The 18,037-nt window shown below is 36.9% G+C and overlaps 1 protein-coding gene across 1 annotated transcript; it reads right to left on the bottom strand.

The window, feature by feature from the left end:
- Positions 1–2,857: 2,857 nt before the first annotated feature.
- On the bottom strand, positions 2,858–17,426 carry ddx6 (DEAD (Asp-Glu-Ala-Asp) box helicase 6). The gene is made up of 14 exons (XM_053320914.1): positions 17,319–17,426; positions 15,948–16,598; positions 15,773–15,836; positions 14,411–14,515; positions 13,081–13,210; positions 10,494–10,640; positions 8,898–8,992; positions 8,644–8,766; positions 7,170–7,298; positions 6,809–6,925; positions 6,428–6,491; positions 4,789–4,890; positions 4,469–4,648; positions 2,858–3,239 (listed from the first exon to the last, which is right to left on the bottom strand). The coding sequence occupies exons 2-13, from the start codon at positions 16,142–16,144 to the stop codon at positions 4,473–4,475; spliced, it is 1,449 nt and encodes a 482-aa protein (XP_053176889.1). The 5' UTR covers positions 16,145–16,598; positions 17,319–17,426; the 3' UTR covers positions 2,858–3,239; positions 4,469–4,472.
- Between the last annotated feature and the right edge of the window lie 611 nt (positions 17,427–18,037).

Raw genomic sequence — 18,037 nt, 5'->3', positions numbered from 1 at the left:
ATTGGATTATGTTAACCTGTTTTTGTAATCCCCAAAGAAGACTCCTCCCCATGTTTTTTACTGATGCACATTTGTTTTGTTTCTTTTAAGAAATGCCCCCCCAAAAAGGACTCTTCTCATAACCTCCTCGACAGGAAGTGATCGGACAGGCCCAAATTGTACACAAAAGCTGTGTTCTCTCTCTTTCAAGAGATGATTAAACGTGTGCATCAGGGCAGCAAGAACACTAATTTAAACCCCACCCAACTAATTAAAAAAAAACAAAAAAACACACAACAACCTTAAAGAATGAGACAATTTAGTTACAAACTATCCAATTAAGTCACCCAATCTGGGGCAAGATGCTCTCATCTCAAACTTTAAGGTTCTCCAAATTGACAGCCACTGGCAGTAAAAGCTGCTGTCCAAATTGAAGGCAGGCAACACTCTTAAATCTTGAAGGATCGTCGATTTTTTATTTATTTTTTTAGACTTGGGGGGGAAAAAAAAAAAATTTGCTCTGGTGATTTACTGCCAGTGGGCTGACAAGAAACAGACAGCTGCCAAGTATCTGTAAAATTAGATCCCTATTCAATCAGCTAATGTGTAATTTAATTTGGATTTATTTTTGTTTTCCCCTTTGAAAACATACATCCCTCCCACCCAAAAAAATAAAATAAAAAAGCCCAAACAGCCAAATTTGATGTGTAAATGACTCAGGGGGATAACCACAGCACTGAGAGAAAAGGGATCTCAGTCCTAACCAATGAGAAATTGAAGGTTAAATATGAACTAATCAACATGGTTACACTTTGTATCTTTTTAAAAGAGCTCAAATTAAATGTGCAGTAATACTTCTCATTGATTAGAACTGTCAAAAAGAGCATCTCACCGTAATAATAAAGGGAACCTCGTGTGCAAAAAGGTTCTAACTGAACAAACAAATGTTCAGAAAACCTTCCTGCAAAGTAAGGTTATCATGCTGCATTAAAAAAAAAAAAAAAACAGCAACTGTAATCCCAGAAAACCCCAAAATATCAAAAGCAATTAAAGGGCAGAGAAATAAGCCAAACTCAGCATTGTGAGGTGCCCAAGTTATTTTCTTTTTTAAAACAAGCAGTCCAGTAATAGTAATTTTGTAATCCTTCACCCCTTTTCCCCTTCCTTGACATTTTTTTATTTTTCCATGTTCTACACCATCATACACATCTCCCCCATTCGGGCATCATGAGTGTACAAAAAGCAGTGCAGTCAGCGTTATTGCCTGAATCCATCTCTCTGTACTTTAAGTGCAGCCCAGCCTGCTCTCACGTTGTTTTGAGTCAAACATCTTTTTTCCCCTCTCTCGGCTGGTTATTTCTCTCTTGTTTTTTGAAAAAATAAAGCCAGCTTACTTACAAATGCATGGAGATCGAGTTCCTGCTACATTTTAGGTCAGATGGTTCGTTTTGATGCGTTCGGCCAACATTCTTAAAGAACAAAAAAGCGGGGAAAAACCGACTGCTTCCTCCCAAACATTTGTGATGTAATGAAGCTGTGCTTAAAAAAGCACAGAAACGTAACAGCTAATACCTCCCCCAGAAAACAAATTTTCTGCCAATTCAGCTGCACTGCAGCGAGTAGTACTACTACATGATAGAATATATTTTTCTCTTCCAACAGAAACACTCTGGAGATCAAAGAGTGTGTCTCAAGTGTCAGTTTCACAAGTTAAGGCTGGTGACAACAACAAAGAATTCATTACTAAAATGCACAAACTTCACAAAGCCATCTGTCTGGACTGAACACTCGTTAACACTGGTAGCAGAAGAATAAGGGCAACAATTTAAACAATCTCTGTTTAAGTGCAGCTTTGAAAAATTGCACTCACCATCAAATTCGGAAGGGCTTAAACATTATCAGTGATGAACTTGGCCTCCAAAAAACATTTCATGCACAAGGTCATTGACTGTTTTAGATTCTAATAAATTCTGCAATTTCTAAAATTATAAATAAATTCACAGGCCAATATTGCAGATCAAACAAACTGACAGTTAAGGAAACAGTCTCCAGTGCCAACAAGAGAAGGGGGGGGGGGGTTTCTGTTTGTCAGCCAGCCTTATGAACTTGTTTAAAACAATCTTAAAATTAAGGTATATACACAAGGTGTACAGTGCACCTGCACGTTGGCTGCACGTCTCGCAGAGTTAAGTATGGCCATCCATAGGAAGGTGAGAAACAGGACCAAAAACAACAAAAAAAAAAAAAAAGGAAAGAAAACTAAACAAAAACAAAACAAAAAAAGCATTCCCTCTGAACTCCACCAAAACAGGAATCCTCATGACTCGGGTTGTTGAGAGGCTGCAGAGTGCTTTTTCATTTTTAGTGTTCTGATGCTGAAGACAAGAGGAAAGGGTTTGGGTCTTTAAGAAGCTTGAGCTTCTTCACAAGCAACTGGACAGTCTGGCTGTCTCTTGGAAAAAATCCAGCATCTCTGTCCATGGAAAACTCCAAGTTAGTCCTCAACATATATCAGCCAGACTCAAGTGCAGCTAAGCCAGCAAAAAAAAAAAAAAAAAAGAAAAAAAGATGCATTTCAGACCAGCCTCCCTTCCTGATCACCGCCATTCTTTGCCAAAAACGGATGACCCAACCAAAAAAAAAACAGTTATGAATTCACCCATGTGGTCGGACATTAAATTAGCGGAGCAATTTTTTTTTTCCAATAGGTGAATATGAGTGTGTGTTGTATGACATGCTCAAGATGACAAATAATGAAGGGTTATTACTTTAGAACAAGTTGAACTGCTTGTTAAGGCACTTGATACAAATTGGTTAAAACTTCCAAAAAATTATAAGTGCAGAATGGAAGGTGTCGTTATAGAGGGCTGGAGGGTGGGGGGGTGGGGGGGGGTGGGGTCTGTCGGTGCTGGCTTTTTTGTCATCGGTGGATATGAACAAATCAATAATGTGCATCGATATATTTTTCAACTTGGTCCCATTCTTTCCTCCCGGTGCTTATGTCTTCAGGGTGTGTGGCGGTGCAGCATAAGAGCCCTATGAAAAGGCAAATGAGTTCTTCCAAAAAACGCATCCATCAAAATACACATTCCTCATGGTGGCATCCAAAAAAGGAAGACGGACAGAAACTGTACATAAAAAAAAAAAAAAGAAAAAAGAAAAAAAATAATACGAACGACGACAAAAAGGAAAAAACTCCATGTCGGGTGGGGGAGGTGGGGATGAAAAAAGGTACAAAGGGGAATGGAGGATGGACTGATCTGTAGAGAAGAGTGAAAAAAACAAAAGATCAGATTGTATTCACGTAACAGTCAGTCAAACCCCTTTTTACATTAGTGTGATTACAGATGTGTTGACCTTATTAAATGTTCCAGATAATTGTATTTAATGAATTTTTCATTCATTCCTCCATACTAGAAAAAAATCATAAGTCATGTGACCCCTTGTAGATTACTTTTTGTAGCCTACAATTAGTCTCATTAACAGTTCGATGACATATATAAAAAAGTTGCCATTGAGATTAGAGCCATTATCACATATGTATCGGTATCAGCACATGTTGTCTAATAGGCACTGTTCTAAATATTACATTTAATCTGGGGAATCATGTAAATCAGGAACCATTTCAAGTCTTTTTTTTAAATGAAGTAATTATTTGTACATGTCCACTTAAATGCAATGTAGGTGGATACAATATTTAATATTTATCAATATTTTGTGGTTACACCATTTGTTATCTTGAGGAGCATTCAGTCTTACTTTTGGTTAAAACAATGGTTCAAATGTAATTTCAAATGAATACAAAATGTACAGTTTAACAAACCTGATGCTGCTTTTAGTTCTCTTTTAATTGCTCATCTTGCCAATACTTATTTGTCACTGACCCATCCATGTACATCTTTATCACAAGTGTTTGATAACCACATTGCAATAAATATGTTTCATATATGAGATTATCAGCTGACCTATCAATATCAGCTTTTTTTTTTTAACTCCAATATCGGTTGGGCTCTGACTGCCATGTGGTAACATTAATTATAACATGAAGTAATGCTGAATCCAAACCAAAGAAAGTCATACGTTATAGGCAGGATTCAAGTAAAATTTATTTAAGATTTCACTTTTGATTTTTCAGCAGCTCCTGAAATGAAAGCACAGCCCTTCTGCAGCTGGTAGAGATCCAGTACCTCGCTCAAGGACACCTGAAGTCTAACAGACTGTTAGGTAAAGAGAAATAACTCCCCCCTTCTCTACTACAGCCTTTTTACGTCGCTGCAAATTGCCTTTGTCATCTTTAAAACTTTTCTCACTCGGCACCTCTGGAAAATTACAGGTTTAACTATGTAATGACGCAGTTCTTTTTAGTTGTTCAAATAAAGCAATACCACAATACTCAGACATATCGCCTGTCTGAAAATCAGTTGAATCATCCTGAACTTATCCAGAAACTGAGTCATTGTGTGTGTATGTAGACTGTGTGTGTACTCACTGGCTCATGGCTTGACTTCTTCGCCACTCTCGCTGTGGTACTCTGCCACATATAGGCTCTTGTCAATGATGCCAGGGATGGGCTTGATCTCTGTTCCAAGCTGCTCCTCGATCCCTTTCAGGTTGAAGCGATCATCATAAGTGATCAGGTTGATGGCGAGACCCAAGTGTCCAAAGCGGCCTGGATATTTTAAAAAAAAAAAAAAAAAAAAAAAAGGAGGTGAAGGTTTTATTGTGATTATTCGCTATCTAAAACTAAACCTTTGTACAAAATTCAAAAGCTGCAGGATTACAAAAAAACGTATTGATATTAGCTCTTACCAGATCTACCAATGCGATGAAGGTACGTCTCTCCCAGTTTAGGGAAGTCAAAATTGATCACAACATTCACAGCTTGAATGTCAATTCCTCTTGTGAAGAGGTCTAAAAAAAACAAAAAAAAAAACACACAAAATGAAAAGCCATCATCAAAATATCCCATTTGGACCAATATTTGTCACAACTAGGGCTGTCACTTTTTATTCGATATTCAAACATTCGAACTATAATTAACTCATTCAAATTTTATCATATAATCCAGCAGAGGGCACTCTAAAAGCTTTGTAGGCTGTAGTATGCCCCTCTTGACCTACCTCAAAATTGAGCCAATGATAGGTTTTGTTTGGAAGATGGAAGACATGCAGAGCAGCCGCCTTGAGTGGATAATTATGACCCCAAATCATCTGAAAAGCAGTGTCTGGAAATATTTTGGGTTCTACCCCGTGTATAGTAAGGTCACGGTTAAAGATAAAGGTGTTTGTGTGTAAAGTAATGTTAATTTGTCTGGAAGTACTAATTTAGTGGTTTCTGGATATGGGCAGTAAGTTTATTTCATAAATTTGATGCTATTTCAGCTCATGAATTTATGAATGACTATGAAAGCCTAACACAGCCACAGTGCATTTACAGGGTGGCCCTATTAATACATTCATATTTATTGAAATGTGGTTATTATTGTATATGCTGAGCACCAAAAATTACAGCTGAAAAATAAAATACATTAAGTTTAGTATGTAAAAGTAATATTCTGAGCAGAGCTATTCTTCTGTCCAGTAAAAACATGAAGCTTCACACATTCGAATGACTTCCGTGACATTTGGTATTCGTTCGAACTTTATTTTTGACAAAAGTGACAACCCTAGTCACAAACATGGCAGCAAAAAGGTGGATGCCCCTGTTGAGTAAGGCAGCAGGTATGTATTAAGTGTACATGACTCATCAGTTACTTAAAATATGAGTCCCACTTTCTGTATACTCAGTCTTTCCATGGTAGCAAAATGTAAATCAGTGCAAACCAAATTTAAGTGTTGTGCTGCTACTGGCAACATGAGCACACAGGATAAACTGCGGCTCACTGGGCTTTAATTAGTGAGCCGCAGCTGGCCAACTAAAGCTTTGATAGTAGAAAATGACTGAGCATGCGAGTAACTTAAAAGGCCGTCCACACCAAGAACAATAATTATAACAACAACGATGTGAGCATCCACACTTATAAACAATAGCATCCTGTAAACAGCGGCGCCAAGCAAACGCTGTGTGCTCCAGCTGTGTCAGCAGCTCCAGAGAGATCACTTGTTACTGCTGTACGTTGTATGGAGAAAGAAAACGAAAACCAGAGGAATTAATGGGCGGGTTGTGATTCAATATGTTGCTCAGAAGGATTTTGGGACACTAGCTGCTGTGATGTTTCAGTATTTATAGACCAAACTGCAGTGGCAGCGACGCACGGTATGAGCACAGATCTTTTTTTTAATCTTTTTGAGCTGCTGTAACAATTAATTTTCCCCACTGTGGGAACAATACATGTATCTTTATCTTTATATCTTCATTTAAAATTTGATAAGCTTAATATCTGAGTATTGTACTTCACCAATCAGAAAAAATGCTGCAGGTGTCCTTAAACGCAGCACTAAGTACGTACCAGTGCAGACAAGATTCCGGCAGAGGCCGTTTCTGAAGTCGTGGAACACACGGTTGCGATGCTCCTGAGCGTAGGAAACAGAAAAATGCATTTTAGTAGGTGCTACAGTCACTGGTGTATAAAATATCTACATCACATTAAAGCCACAATACACAAAAAAGCCTACACAGCAGCATATTATGTAAACTTGATGCTAAGTGGATTATGTAGAGCTCATTTTAACCTTTTAGCTGTGAAAAAGCAGCACCTAAAAAATTAGTATTACGCTCAATTGTAACTGTCGGTAAAACTTGACAAACTACAAGCTAAGCTGCAAAAGTATTTATCACATGTGTATAATAGGCGGTAAGCATTTCTTGGAGGCAAGTACTTTGAGCTAACCTGTCTCATCTTGGCATGAATGTAGAAACATGAATAACCAAGCTGAGAGATCTTCTTGGCAAGTAGCTCCACCCTCTGAGAGGAGTTGCAGAAGATTATAGACTGGTTGATCTGGAGCTGTTAAAAAACAAAAAACAAAAGAGCAATAAATCCTGGTGAAATCAAAGTTCAAATCTGAATGATGTTGCCAGTTATTTGTTTTGAGAGTCCAACAATAAACACCAGACAGTATTTATAACACTATCCCTGCTCAAAGTTTGCATATCAGCCATTTGAATTGACTTTTACAATGTTGCTTTCATAACACAGCGTAAGTTAATTAGTAACGGGGGTCACAAAGTGCAGAAAAAGCAACACTTACCCTGGAGAACAAGGTGTTAAGGCAATGGACCTTTTGCCTTTCAGTTACATAAGCATAATACTGAGTCACACCCTTCAGTGTCAGCTCCTCCATTAGGTTGATCTCGTAGGGCTTCTGCAAGTGCGAATTCTACCAAGCAGATAAAAGTGTTGTTATATTCAACATGGCCGATGGGAATTGACACACATACTTAAAAAAGGACCGATTCACTTTTTTTTTTAAGCAGCCTTTAACAATAAATTGAAAACCTGCATGTACATTAACAACATTTCTTCTTGCCTGTTATAATTCCTCCTGTTCATACTGGCTTAAAAAGAGAAGCTTAAAAAAAAACAAATTGCCCTTCCAATGTGGGACGTAGATGACAATATCCATTAGTCATCATTCTGGACTAGAGTCTATTCAAAAGTTTTTCTGAAGTTAGTGTGGCTTCAGCAGTCCGAGTTTATCAAATCAAGTACACGTCTTCCCCAAGTTGGGTCTTTTTAGTATGAAATTCCCTCTGTTCCCTTCCCTTGCACCTCAGCACGCAAACACTGACAGCAGGAACACCGAGGGAATCTTGGACAAGGATCAGATTTGGAATATAACCACTTGATTTGATTAAATCAGACTTCTGGAGGCCTTTTATACACGTCAGATATCTTTTGTAATACAATTTTACACAGGAAAATATGGATTTTACTCCCCTGTCACTTATACTGGAAGCATGTTAGGAAAGGGATCTTTGAATGGCCAGTACGAACATGAGGAATGATTACAGCAAGCAAAAACTGTCAAATTACACACAGGCATGGGAGTGATGTCTTAAACAAAATTAGAGCCCAACCAATATATTGATTAGCCGATATTGACCTATCACGGATATATTGGTATCGATGAATATGTTGTCTGACATGTGCCAATATGTTGTTTTTTAAATTCATATCTATACTTAAATTCCCATAAAACATCATACGATTGTTACATATCTTGTTCAACATTTTCAGGGATCATTGCAAAAGAAAAACAGAAGTGGGTTTATGTTTATGTTCTGTACATAAAATTGTCAATATATCGATATCAGAATCATTTTTCTTCCCAATATCGATATCCAGAATCGGTCAGGCCCTAAAGGCAAGGCAGCTTTATTTATATAGCACATTTCATACCCAGGGGCAACTCAATGTGCTTTACATAAAAAAACATTTAACAGTAAGAACTGGAAGCATTAAAAAAATACAATTAAAAAAAAGAACCCAATTATAAAAATATAATAAAAAGCTAGACTAAAATAAAGCATAAAATATGAGCATGCAGCATAAAATAATGATTGGCATTGAAACCGTTAAAAGAACATACAGTGCAAATGAAACATTAAAATTTAAAGTGCTTTAAAAGAGCTCAATCATAAGCACACGAAAAGAGAAACGTTTAACATTTTCATAGTCGGGGCTGATTTAAACAAAAATAATAATAATTTTTTTCCAAGTACCATAAACTTCTGCACACTGAGAGGGAAGGTTGCAGAGTAGAGCAGAATCTGCCTCTGTTTGTGCAGGAAGCCCAGCATCTCCTCCATCATAACCACAAAGTCCTGAGACAGGAGTTTGTCAGCCTGTTAAGGACAAGGACATGAGAGAAAAAAAAAAAAAAAAAAAAAAAGTGTAAAAAAAAGTGTCATCTTAAGCAGCTGCTTTAAATGTGTAAGTCAAACATGTTGAACTAAAAATATACAATTAAACCCACTTCATCCAGAACGATCATCTGCACTTGACTGACTTTGGCCACTCCTTTCTTTATAAGGTCTAAAATCCTCCCAGGAGTGGCAATTACCACATGTACTGCAAAATAAAAAATAAAAAAACATGTTAAAACAAGTTATTTCCCCCTTCTTAAAAAAACAAACAAAAAAACTGTATAGTATTTCATTTCAGTGTAGGATAATGCCACTAGATTGTATCCATTACTTCAGGAGGAAATCTCAAATCATTTAAAAAGTATTCACTCAGCCACAGAGCATGTTTTTTGATCTAATGGCATATTGGAATGATCAGCAACCATTTCCTGCCTATAATTTAGCTTCACAGCCCACAGACATATTAGAAAAACATCCGATGAGCCGGCACCAACTAGTTATTAGGTTACATTTCACAACATTGTTTCCTGATAATGAAGCAGGAAAAATGGCAATCAGTAATAATGGCCTCAAAATTAATCTTCACATTTATTTCATGATGTTATATAAATTGGTAGCTTCTTGAGAGATTCAGATTGCTAATATCCAATTTTTTTAAAATTATAGTCATTTCATTATGTTTGTAAAATATTGGCAAAGTCATAAAGACCTTCTAACAGGGTATCTGCACATTTTTAGTATCAAATTGAATGACTTTTAAAAACATTTTTAATCTTCTTTCTCTTTAAAAAAGGAAATAGCATTACTGTGACAATACAAAAGCAGGATTTTACTGTTGTATTGGGTTGAAATGGAGCTCATTTTGAAGTAATTTACACAGGACTGCAGCTAGTTTCATTATAGTCCCAACTGCTGATTGTTTTACTTTAATAAGTTGATTGGTTGGTTTTGTAAAATAATCAGAATATTAAAATATATAACATAAGCTGAACACATAATTACACTAAGATCATATTTAATGCCTTAACTCCTACAGTTCCAGACATTCAAGACCTTGAATATCAAAAAACTAAATTTAAAAAAAAGACATTTTAAGGATCCACAGGGACCCTGTATTGTTTCCTGATAATGAAGCAGGAAAAATAGTAGCCAGTAATAATGGCTTCGTATTATAGCTTCACATAAGAACAAAGAAATCAATCTTCACGTATGTTTCATGATGTGGCTGTTAAGTTATAAATGGATAGCTTCTTGAGAGCCAATATCCAATCAGAAATGATAGTCACTTCTGTGTGAGTGTAAAATATTGATATGTCAGAAAGACTTTCATTCAGTCATGAGTTGCACACCCATCATCTGGACTTCATAATATACTGTGTTTATAATCTGATATTCTGTACTGTAGTGCATTACTCAGAAATAAGTCACAAATACCACATTGAATTGTGACTCCTATTTATTTTTTTCTATTAAAACATCTGTTTGCAGTGACATATTATGCAATAGACAAGCCACCCTTACACATTACAAAGATCCTCTGATGATCAGGATAGCTTAGAATAAGAGCTTCAGTACCAACACTAATAATCATCTAGTCAAAAACTCACATATGATGATGATGATGATGGGTGTGAACTCAGTATTCAGAGGGCAGACAGGAAAAGTAAAAACAAAAAAAGGTCACTGGGGTAGACTATAAACCTCACCTGTTTCATCGAGTCTCATGATGTCATCACGTAGGTTGGTTCCACCTGTGGTTGCCATCACCTTTACCCCACCCATGTGTTTGCTGACCTGGATACATATTTGGCTTACTTGCAGAGCCAGTTCTCTGGTGGGCACAATGACCACAGCTGAAAAGAAAGACAAATCTGTTTTCAAAAATACAAAATCACACATTTATATACATCTGAAATGTGGACTCGTCAGACCGCCAGTCCATCTCAGATGAGCTCGGACCCAGAGAAGCCGGCAGCGTTTCTGGGTGTTGTTGATATATGGCTTTTGCTTTGCGTGGTAGAGTTTTAACTTGCACTTGTAGATGTAGTGACGAACTGTTAACTGACAATGGTTGAGTTCCTGAGCCTTTACACATTGATGTCGGTTTTTAATGCAGTGCCGCCTGAGGGATCAAAGGTCACGGGCATTCAATGTTGGTTTTCAGCCTTGCCGCTTACGTGCAGAAATTTCTCCAGATTCTCTGAATCTTTTGATAATATTATGGACCATAGATGATGAAATCCCTAAATTCCTTGCAATTGTACGTTGAGAAACGTTGTTCTTAAACTGTTGGGCTATTTGCTCACGCAGTTGTTCACAAAGTGGTGAACCTCGCCCCATCCTTGCTTGTGAATGACAGCCTTTTGGGGATGCTCCTTTTATACCCAATCATGACACTCATCTGTTTCCAATTAACCTGTTCACCTGTGGAATGTTCCAAACAGGTGTTTTTTGAGCATTCCTCAACTTCCCCAGTCTTTTGTTGCCCCTGTCCCAGCTTTTTTGGAACATGTTGCAGGCATCAAATTCAAAATGAGTGAGTATTTGCAAAAAAACAACAAAGTTTGTTTGAACATTAAATATCTCGTCTTTGTAGTGTATTCAATTGAATATAGGTTGAAAAGGATTTGCAAATCATTGTATTCTGTTTTTATTTACATTTTACACAACATCCAACTTCATTAGAAATGAGGCTGTATCCTAACCTAGGTAAAACTTAATTTGGACAATTTTCCAAACATTTATAACAATCAAGCTTCACAAACAAGGTTACAAAAGACACCTTGATTAGTATTGTGCTTGAGTTCAGGTTTTAAATAGAAAGTCCCTGAGATTGTTTCATTTCATACAGAGGATGTGGTTAGTACGGTGGCCGAGAAGGGTCATAACACATGCAAATGCCAAAACACCTGCATATTCAGAAAACACTTTGCTGCAAATGCCAAAACACCTGCAAACTCAGAAAACACTTGCAAACTCAGAAAACACTTGCAAACTCAGAAAACACCTTCAATGTTAAAAATATTCACAACACGAGCAAATAAGGAAACAAACTGCAAACTAGATGAAAACGAACAGCAAACTAGGTGAAAACGGAAATGTTTCCAAGGGGACCATTATCAGCGACGGACCCACATCCTGTTTCCGAAAACAAAGAAACACAGAATTGTTTCCAAAGAGGTAAGTGTAATGTGTAATTCCAACATATTAAGTACTCAGTAATTGTTAAACGTTCAAAACGGTGTGTCATATGACTATATTCGTTTTTAATTTATAGGGGGCGCTGTTGCCCCCCGCGTGGGTCCATCGCTGATTATGGTCCCACTGGAAACATTTCCGTTTTCACCTAGTTTGCTGTTCGTTTTCATCTAATTTGCAGTTCGTTTCCCTATTTGCTCGTGTTGTGAATATTTTTAACATCGATGAAGGTGTTTTCTGAGTTTGCAGGTGTTTTCTGAGTTTGCAGGTGTTATGACCCTTCTCGGCCACCGTAGGTTAGGCCTTTTTAGACTGATCATAAGAAACTTAAAAGTTGTAAATTTTTAAAAAATAATTTAAAAAAAATAAAGATTTCAGTCACTTTATTTTGTTTATTTCACATCCACCTGCTCTATGTCACAATTTGTAAGAGATACTTTGGGCAGTAGTTGAGGGCTAGAGGATAGGACTGTATTAGTACTGAGCTGTTAGATGAAGTTAGTTTTAAGTTTTATGTTCATCCGTGTCAAAAACAAATTACAACCTGTGAAATACAAAAATTTCTAAATAAAAAAGGTGATGTAAACATGTCATTAGGCATATTATAATCATAATTAAGGTTCTCGGTTGAATTGTCAGTCTCTCCACATACAACACTCAGGACATGAAGAAAAGAGAAACAGTGACTAATTGAATTCTGTACTTGTTAATTTTACTGATGTTCAATTACTCTATTTGAATATAATCATACAACTGCAACTATAATTTTCTTCACCTCACTACTTATTTGATCTGCATTGTAGGAAATTGTACAATATGTCCATTTCAACATTTTCAATCATTTAGGCCAAACAGTGCCCTGAGAAAACATTTGTTGTGATTTGGTGCTATATAAATAAAGATTTGATTTATTGAACAGTTTAAACCCCAAAAATATTCAATTTCCTAACAGTGGCAAATTGGAAATTTGTTTCATAATAGTTGAATAGTTCTTTGCTGATCACTTAATTTTATTAAATCAGCTCTACATACAAAGACTCATTATTTTTCAATTTTGTGCTTTTTTCATCCCCATCCTGATGAACTGAATCTCACCTTGTATGCAGTCCTTCTTCAGGTCGATGCGTTCAAGTAAGGGAATGAGGTAGGCTCCACTCTTTCCCGTGCCATTCTTGGCTCTGGCCAAGATATCCCTTCCCGACAGTGCAATGGGAATACTTTCCTCCTGTAGAAGAAACAAAAAGCTGATTATGATTGTTATTATGATTATGATCATCATCACTACTACTTTTTATGGCTAGTTACATATGTTCTGATCAAATATTTGCAATGATTATTGGATTGAGGTTTGCCTATTTAAAAAGATCATGAAAAGTAAATAGATAAAAAATAAAATTAACCTTAACTACACAACAGGAAACACACAAGACGGGTGATGTGACATATCATCATCTATATTGTGTACATTTTTGCAGGCCTAGATATACATTAGTGTATTTCTTTCCTCACTACAGCCTCCTATGAGAAATATTCATGTCTACGTCCAGTTACAGTATAATCAAGCGCATCTGCACCAGCCCTGACATAACGGTCGACATGAGTGTTTTTTCTTCTTTTTATCTCGAAGACATTTTCAAGACAGTTCATTTGTGACAGTTCTCTCCTGCTGGCTGCTTACAGTGCTGTCAGCAGCCAGCAGCCAGTTTTACAGTCTGTCACGGTGTCACCCCGCGTTACTGTTTATAATGATGTGACTTTAACAATAAATAATTAAATAAATGGCAGCAATTTGACTCAGGGCTTTATCAACGGATGCACTGACTCAGTGACTTTTTAGGTTGCAGTTCTACCAGTTTAACCAAGAAGTACATTTGAATTATTGGATGCTGACATTTCTGACACATCAGCGTTTTAAGAGTTTAAAGGCTCCCTTCCTTTATTTGCTGCATTACATGTACATGTATATGTACATAAGTGTTTATCTATATATTGTGTACATGTAATATTGGCCAATGTATTGATAAGTGTTTTTACTCCCTAATGGCTCCAACTGCTGCCTAAATCTGAATCTAAACCTAAATCCCACACTAACCAGATATTAAACAAATTCCCCAATACAAAGATTATTGTTGAACTAGACACTAAAACTAGACTTATATCACAAGAAATCCTGCACATAATATTTCAGTAACATTACTGCTATTTGTCAAGTTCAAGACTAATAATTATATCAACTGTTTGTATTATTAGTGGTAAAAACTGATTTTATTTTAACATAAAAAAGGTATCAAAGAACATTTTGGTAACATGTCAAAAGTTTACAGACATTGAAATTGCTGCCAGGACCTATTAAATACACACAACTCTTCAGCACAAAGACAATGTATGTATGAGTGGTCAAAATCTGACTTGTGTCTGGATGTACCTGGATTGGAGATGGCTTTTCCCAGCCCATCTCAAAGATTCCCATGAGCAGCTCTCTCTTTAGGCAATAATCTTCAAACTCGTTGCCTTTAGTTGCAGTCACATCCTGTAATTGTCATTAAATAATTAGTATCTGGTTGCAAATATATACCCAGCCCATAGTCCGGGAAACTTAGGAATTATTTCCTACTGAAAATGAAAGGGGGGGAACATTACCAAGAAAAGTGAAGACCAAAAAGAATGAAAATGAGTGCTTATCTTCAAACTTAACAATTAGCTCTGTTCCATCAGCTACACAAAATAATGATCTTAGGAAACTTGTTTTGTAAACTAAAATCTTTAAAATTGCGCAGTGGTGCAGCAAATCTGTCTTTGAAATTGAGTGGAAAGACAAAAATGTTAAGGTTACCAACAGGACTACTGTAACAATTTAAAAAAATAAAAAAAAGGTCAATATTAGCATGACAGAGTACAACAGTGATACTGTTATGATTGTGGTGCAGGTATAAGGCTTTATATAACTAACTATATATCACTTGTTAAGCACTAGTGATCATTAGGGCTGGGTACGGTTTAAAAATTACGATACCAGTACCAATCCAAGTACCTTAAAGTGATACCAATATCAATTAAGAACTTCATTCAATACCCATTCCACATTTTGTGCACTTGCTTTTATCTGGCGTAATAGGCGTGTAGTGTAGCAACACTTTAGAGCGTTTAGCTTGCATTGATTGGCTGTGAGCAAGTCCACAGAAATAGTCATATTTTCTAGCTCTGGGTGCAAAAAGGATTGTTTGCGGGTATTGTTTGACAGGACACGTTTCCATACTATTTGATATCGATTTATTTTGGTGGATACCTTAAAAAAAGGTATCTACAACATTGTGAAATAAGACTAAACACCTAGTTTTAAATCTGCTTGAAGGACAATGACAGCACTCGGGCTGGATATTGGTACTTAATACCTTCTAAAGTAAAGTATCAAATAAATCAATACTGAGTAGTATCGAAACGTCTCCCATCAAACCATACCTGCAATCAACCCTTTTTGCACCCAGAGCTAAAAAATATGACTATATGTATAGACTTGCTCACAGCCAATCAACATAAGCGTTCTTCGATTAATAAATATTAATAATTCAACATTCAAAATGCATTTGTGTACAATTCAAATTTTCTGGTCCTGTCACAGTGTCTGTCATGTATATTGTTTATGTGCAGCTATATTCTGCACTTTAAGCCCAAGACAAATTTCCTTCGGGACAGTAAGGTTAATCTTATCTTAAGCTGAATTTTCCACATAATTTCCACTTCTCTGCATAATAGGGGGGGGGGGGGGGGACGACTGTCTTGTACCAACCGAAGTTTTCATCCTCATGTCTTTTGGGGGCAATTTCAAATTTTTCTTCCAGTCATCTCCGGGCCTGTTAAAGTAAAAAGGTTCTTGTAAGCAATAAAGCACGCCAATGACACCAGCAGCAAAAAATGAAGTAATGTAGCACAGATTTTCTTGTACCTGTCAAAAATAAACTTACTTGATGACAGCATTAGTTGTGGGGGCGGGCTGGGAATTACCATTGTTGATTGTGCCTTTTATCTGGTTTAGTTGCTGTTGTTGAGGGCCTCCTCCGCCTCCTCCAGGCGCTCCAGCTGGCTTCACCGAGCCTCTGAGCTGTCCATTCTGGTTGGACAAGCCCAAAATCATTGGGTTCTCTGTCCTGACGGTGCTCATGTTTGCTTAGCTTAATTCTTCTGTTCCAATAGTGATGGACCTTAAAACAGTGTCTAAGATGAAGTGAGTCCTCTCTCCTGGGACCACTCAAAACTTAAGTTTGTCCTTCCTTCTTTGCTTCCTTTCTTGAGACGTCAATAATTATCTAAATATAAATTGTTCAAATCTTTTGTCTCAGCAAGTGCCTCAACAAATATTTCGGGGACATCAAGTGACAAGAAAACAAAATTGCTCTTTTCCCCCCGAAACCTTAGAAGATTATTACCTAAGCATGTATGTATTTTCTTGAGCAAAATTAGGGCTTAGCATAGATGTAATCTGCCAGTGCTATCAGGAGAAAAAAAAACATACTCCAGGAGGGCTTTGCTCGCATTCAAGTACTGGCCAACTATTCAGCTAGCCATCTTGTTTAGCTTGACTAGCCGCTGCGTCCTTTTCAGATTTTTTTACAACCCTGAAAAACACAAGAAAACAATAGGTTAAAAACAACAAGAAATGCCACCGCTATTTAACGCTGTGTGGTGTGATATAATGCGTTTTATTTTGGGAGGATGGAGAGCTTTAGCGCTAACATGAAAGTGCGCTGATTAGCAGCTGTAACACTAGCCGGCTGTTGACGTTATTTAGTTAAAGCTAACCTTTGTTAACAATGTGAAAATAGCGTCGATATTAACAAAGTCAAGTGCACCAATGCTGTACAATTACTGTATTTTATTGGGCCGTCTGATGAGTCGAAGTTGTCCTAATAATGGACATTTTTATCTATTTGATACAACTAACGAGAAGCTAAATACCCTTCTACTGGTCATCGACATCTGCTTGGCATGTTAGCACAATGTTGTCCCGGCTAAGTCAGCGACGTTATGAAACCCAATTTAGATGTATTGTAATACTTTATTGTGTAATAACGCGTGTGGAAATAAAACCTGAAACTGCTCTAACGTTACCTAATTAACAACTATAAGCTAAGGTATCTATAGACGAGCCAAGAGTGCCGTGCTAAAGGGTTGCTAACGTTAGCAAAGGGCTAACATACACAAGCTAACGACGGCTAAAAAAGAAAATGACAGTTTAAATATAATAGTGAGAACCACGGCGAAATGTTTCTGAATGTGTGGTTAAAGCATGCACATCCACACATAGATATACGTTTATATATGTGGCGCATTTTTACCTTGGACAAAGTTAAAGAACCGGTTCCTTCTGCGATGTTTTGTTAGGTGTTTTAAATTGTATTTTAGCTGACTACGAAAGAGTCTCCTCAACAGTTCAAAATGGCTTCCACTCGTATTTGAGCCCGCCCCCGTCAAACGCATCAGCTGCCTTTTATCTCAAATCAGGGCTTCGTCCTGTCAAAACAATACCGTCACACTACCTGACATTATTAAAATAGCCTACACTGCACCAAATTATTCCCGAGTGTAACCAGTGTGTACAATCGGGAATTTCAAATGTAATTCAATCAATATGTGATGAAGAAGTATCGCTGAAAAAAATGGGTGTGTGGAAGTGAATAATGTGATGAGGTTGGTTGTAGTTTATTCTACATTTAAAGGATTTTTTTCTTTGCATATGTTTTATCCCTTATACCAGGAGGGGTGTCAAACTCATTTTAGTTCAATGGACATATACAGCCAAATTTGTTCTCAAGTTGGGCCTGAAAACCCATTACATAATCATCTACAAATACATATATCATATCTTTACGATAATAAACCATCTATTTAGTGTGGAAAAATTAGCAGTTTCATCAATATTATTTCTGGGGTGTTTTTTTCAGATTATTTTGCACAGAAGCTGCTTGACAACATTCAGAGAGCAGATAATTTTTAAGGTTTTACACCACTACCATCACACAATATCATGTCCTATTTTATAGCCTATCTTTATTGA

The sequence above is a fragment of the Scomber japonicus genome, chromosome 6 (assembly GCF_027409825.1).
Source record: "Scomber japonicus isolate fScoJap1 chromosome 6, fScoJap1.pri, whole genome shotgun sequence".
NCBI lineage: Eukaryota > Metazoa > Chordata > Actinopteri > Scombriformes > Scombridae > Scomber > Scomber japonicus.
The sequence above is the reverse complement of the archived record's forward strand: the minus strand, read 5'-3'. Positions and strand labels throughout refer to the sequence as shown.

Bases quoted from the DNA above. Each gene is read 5' to 3' on its own strand.
- ddx6 (XM_053320914.1), bottom strand. From the start codon at position 16,144: ATGAGCACCGTCAGGACAGAGAACCCAATGATTTTGGGCTTGTCCAAC. The intron at 14,516-15,772 runs GTTGGTACAAGA...TGACAATTACAG, and splicing joins ACATGAGGATGAAAACTTCG to GATGTGACTGCAACTAAAGG. The intron at 4,891-6,427 runs GTACGTACTTAG...TGTTTTTTTTAG, and splicing joins CCGGAATCTTGTCTGCACTG to ACCTCTTCACAAGAGGAATT.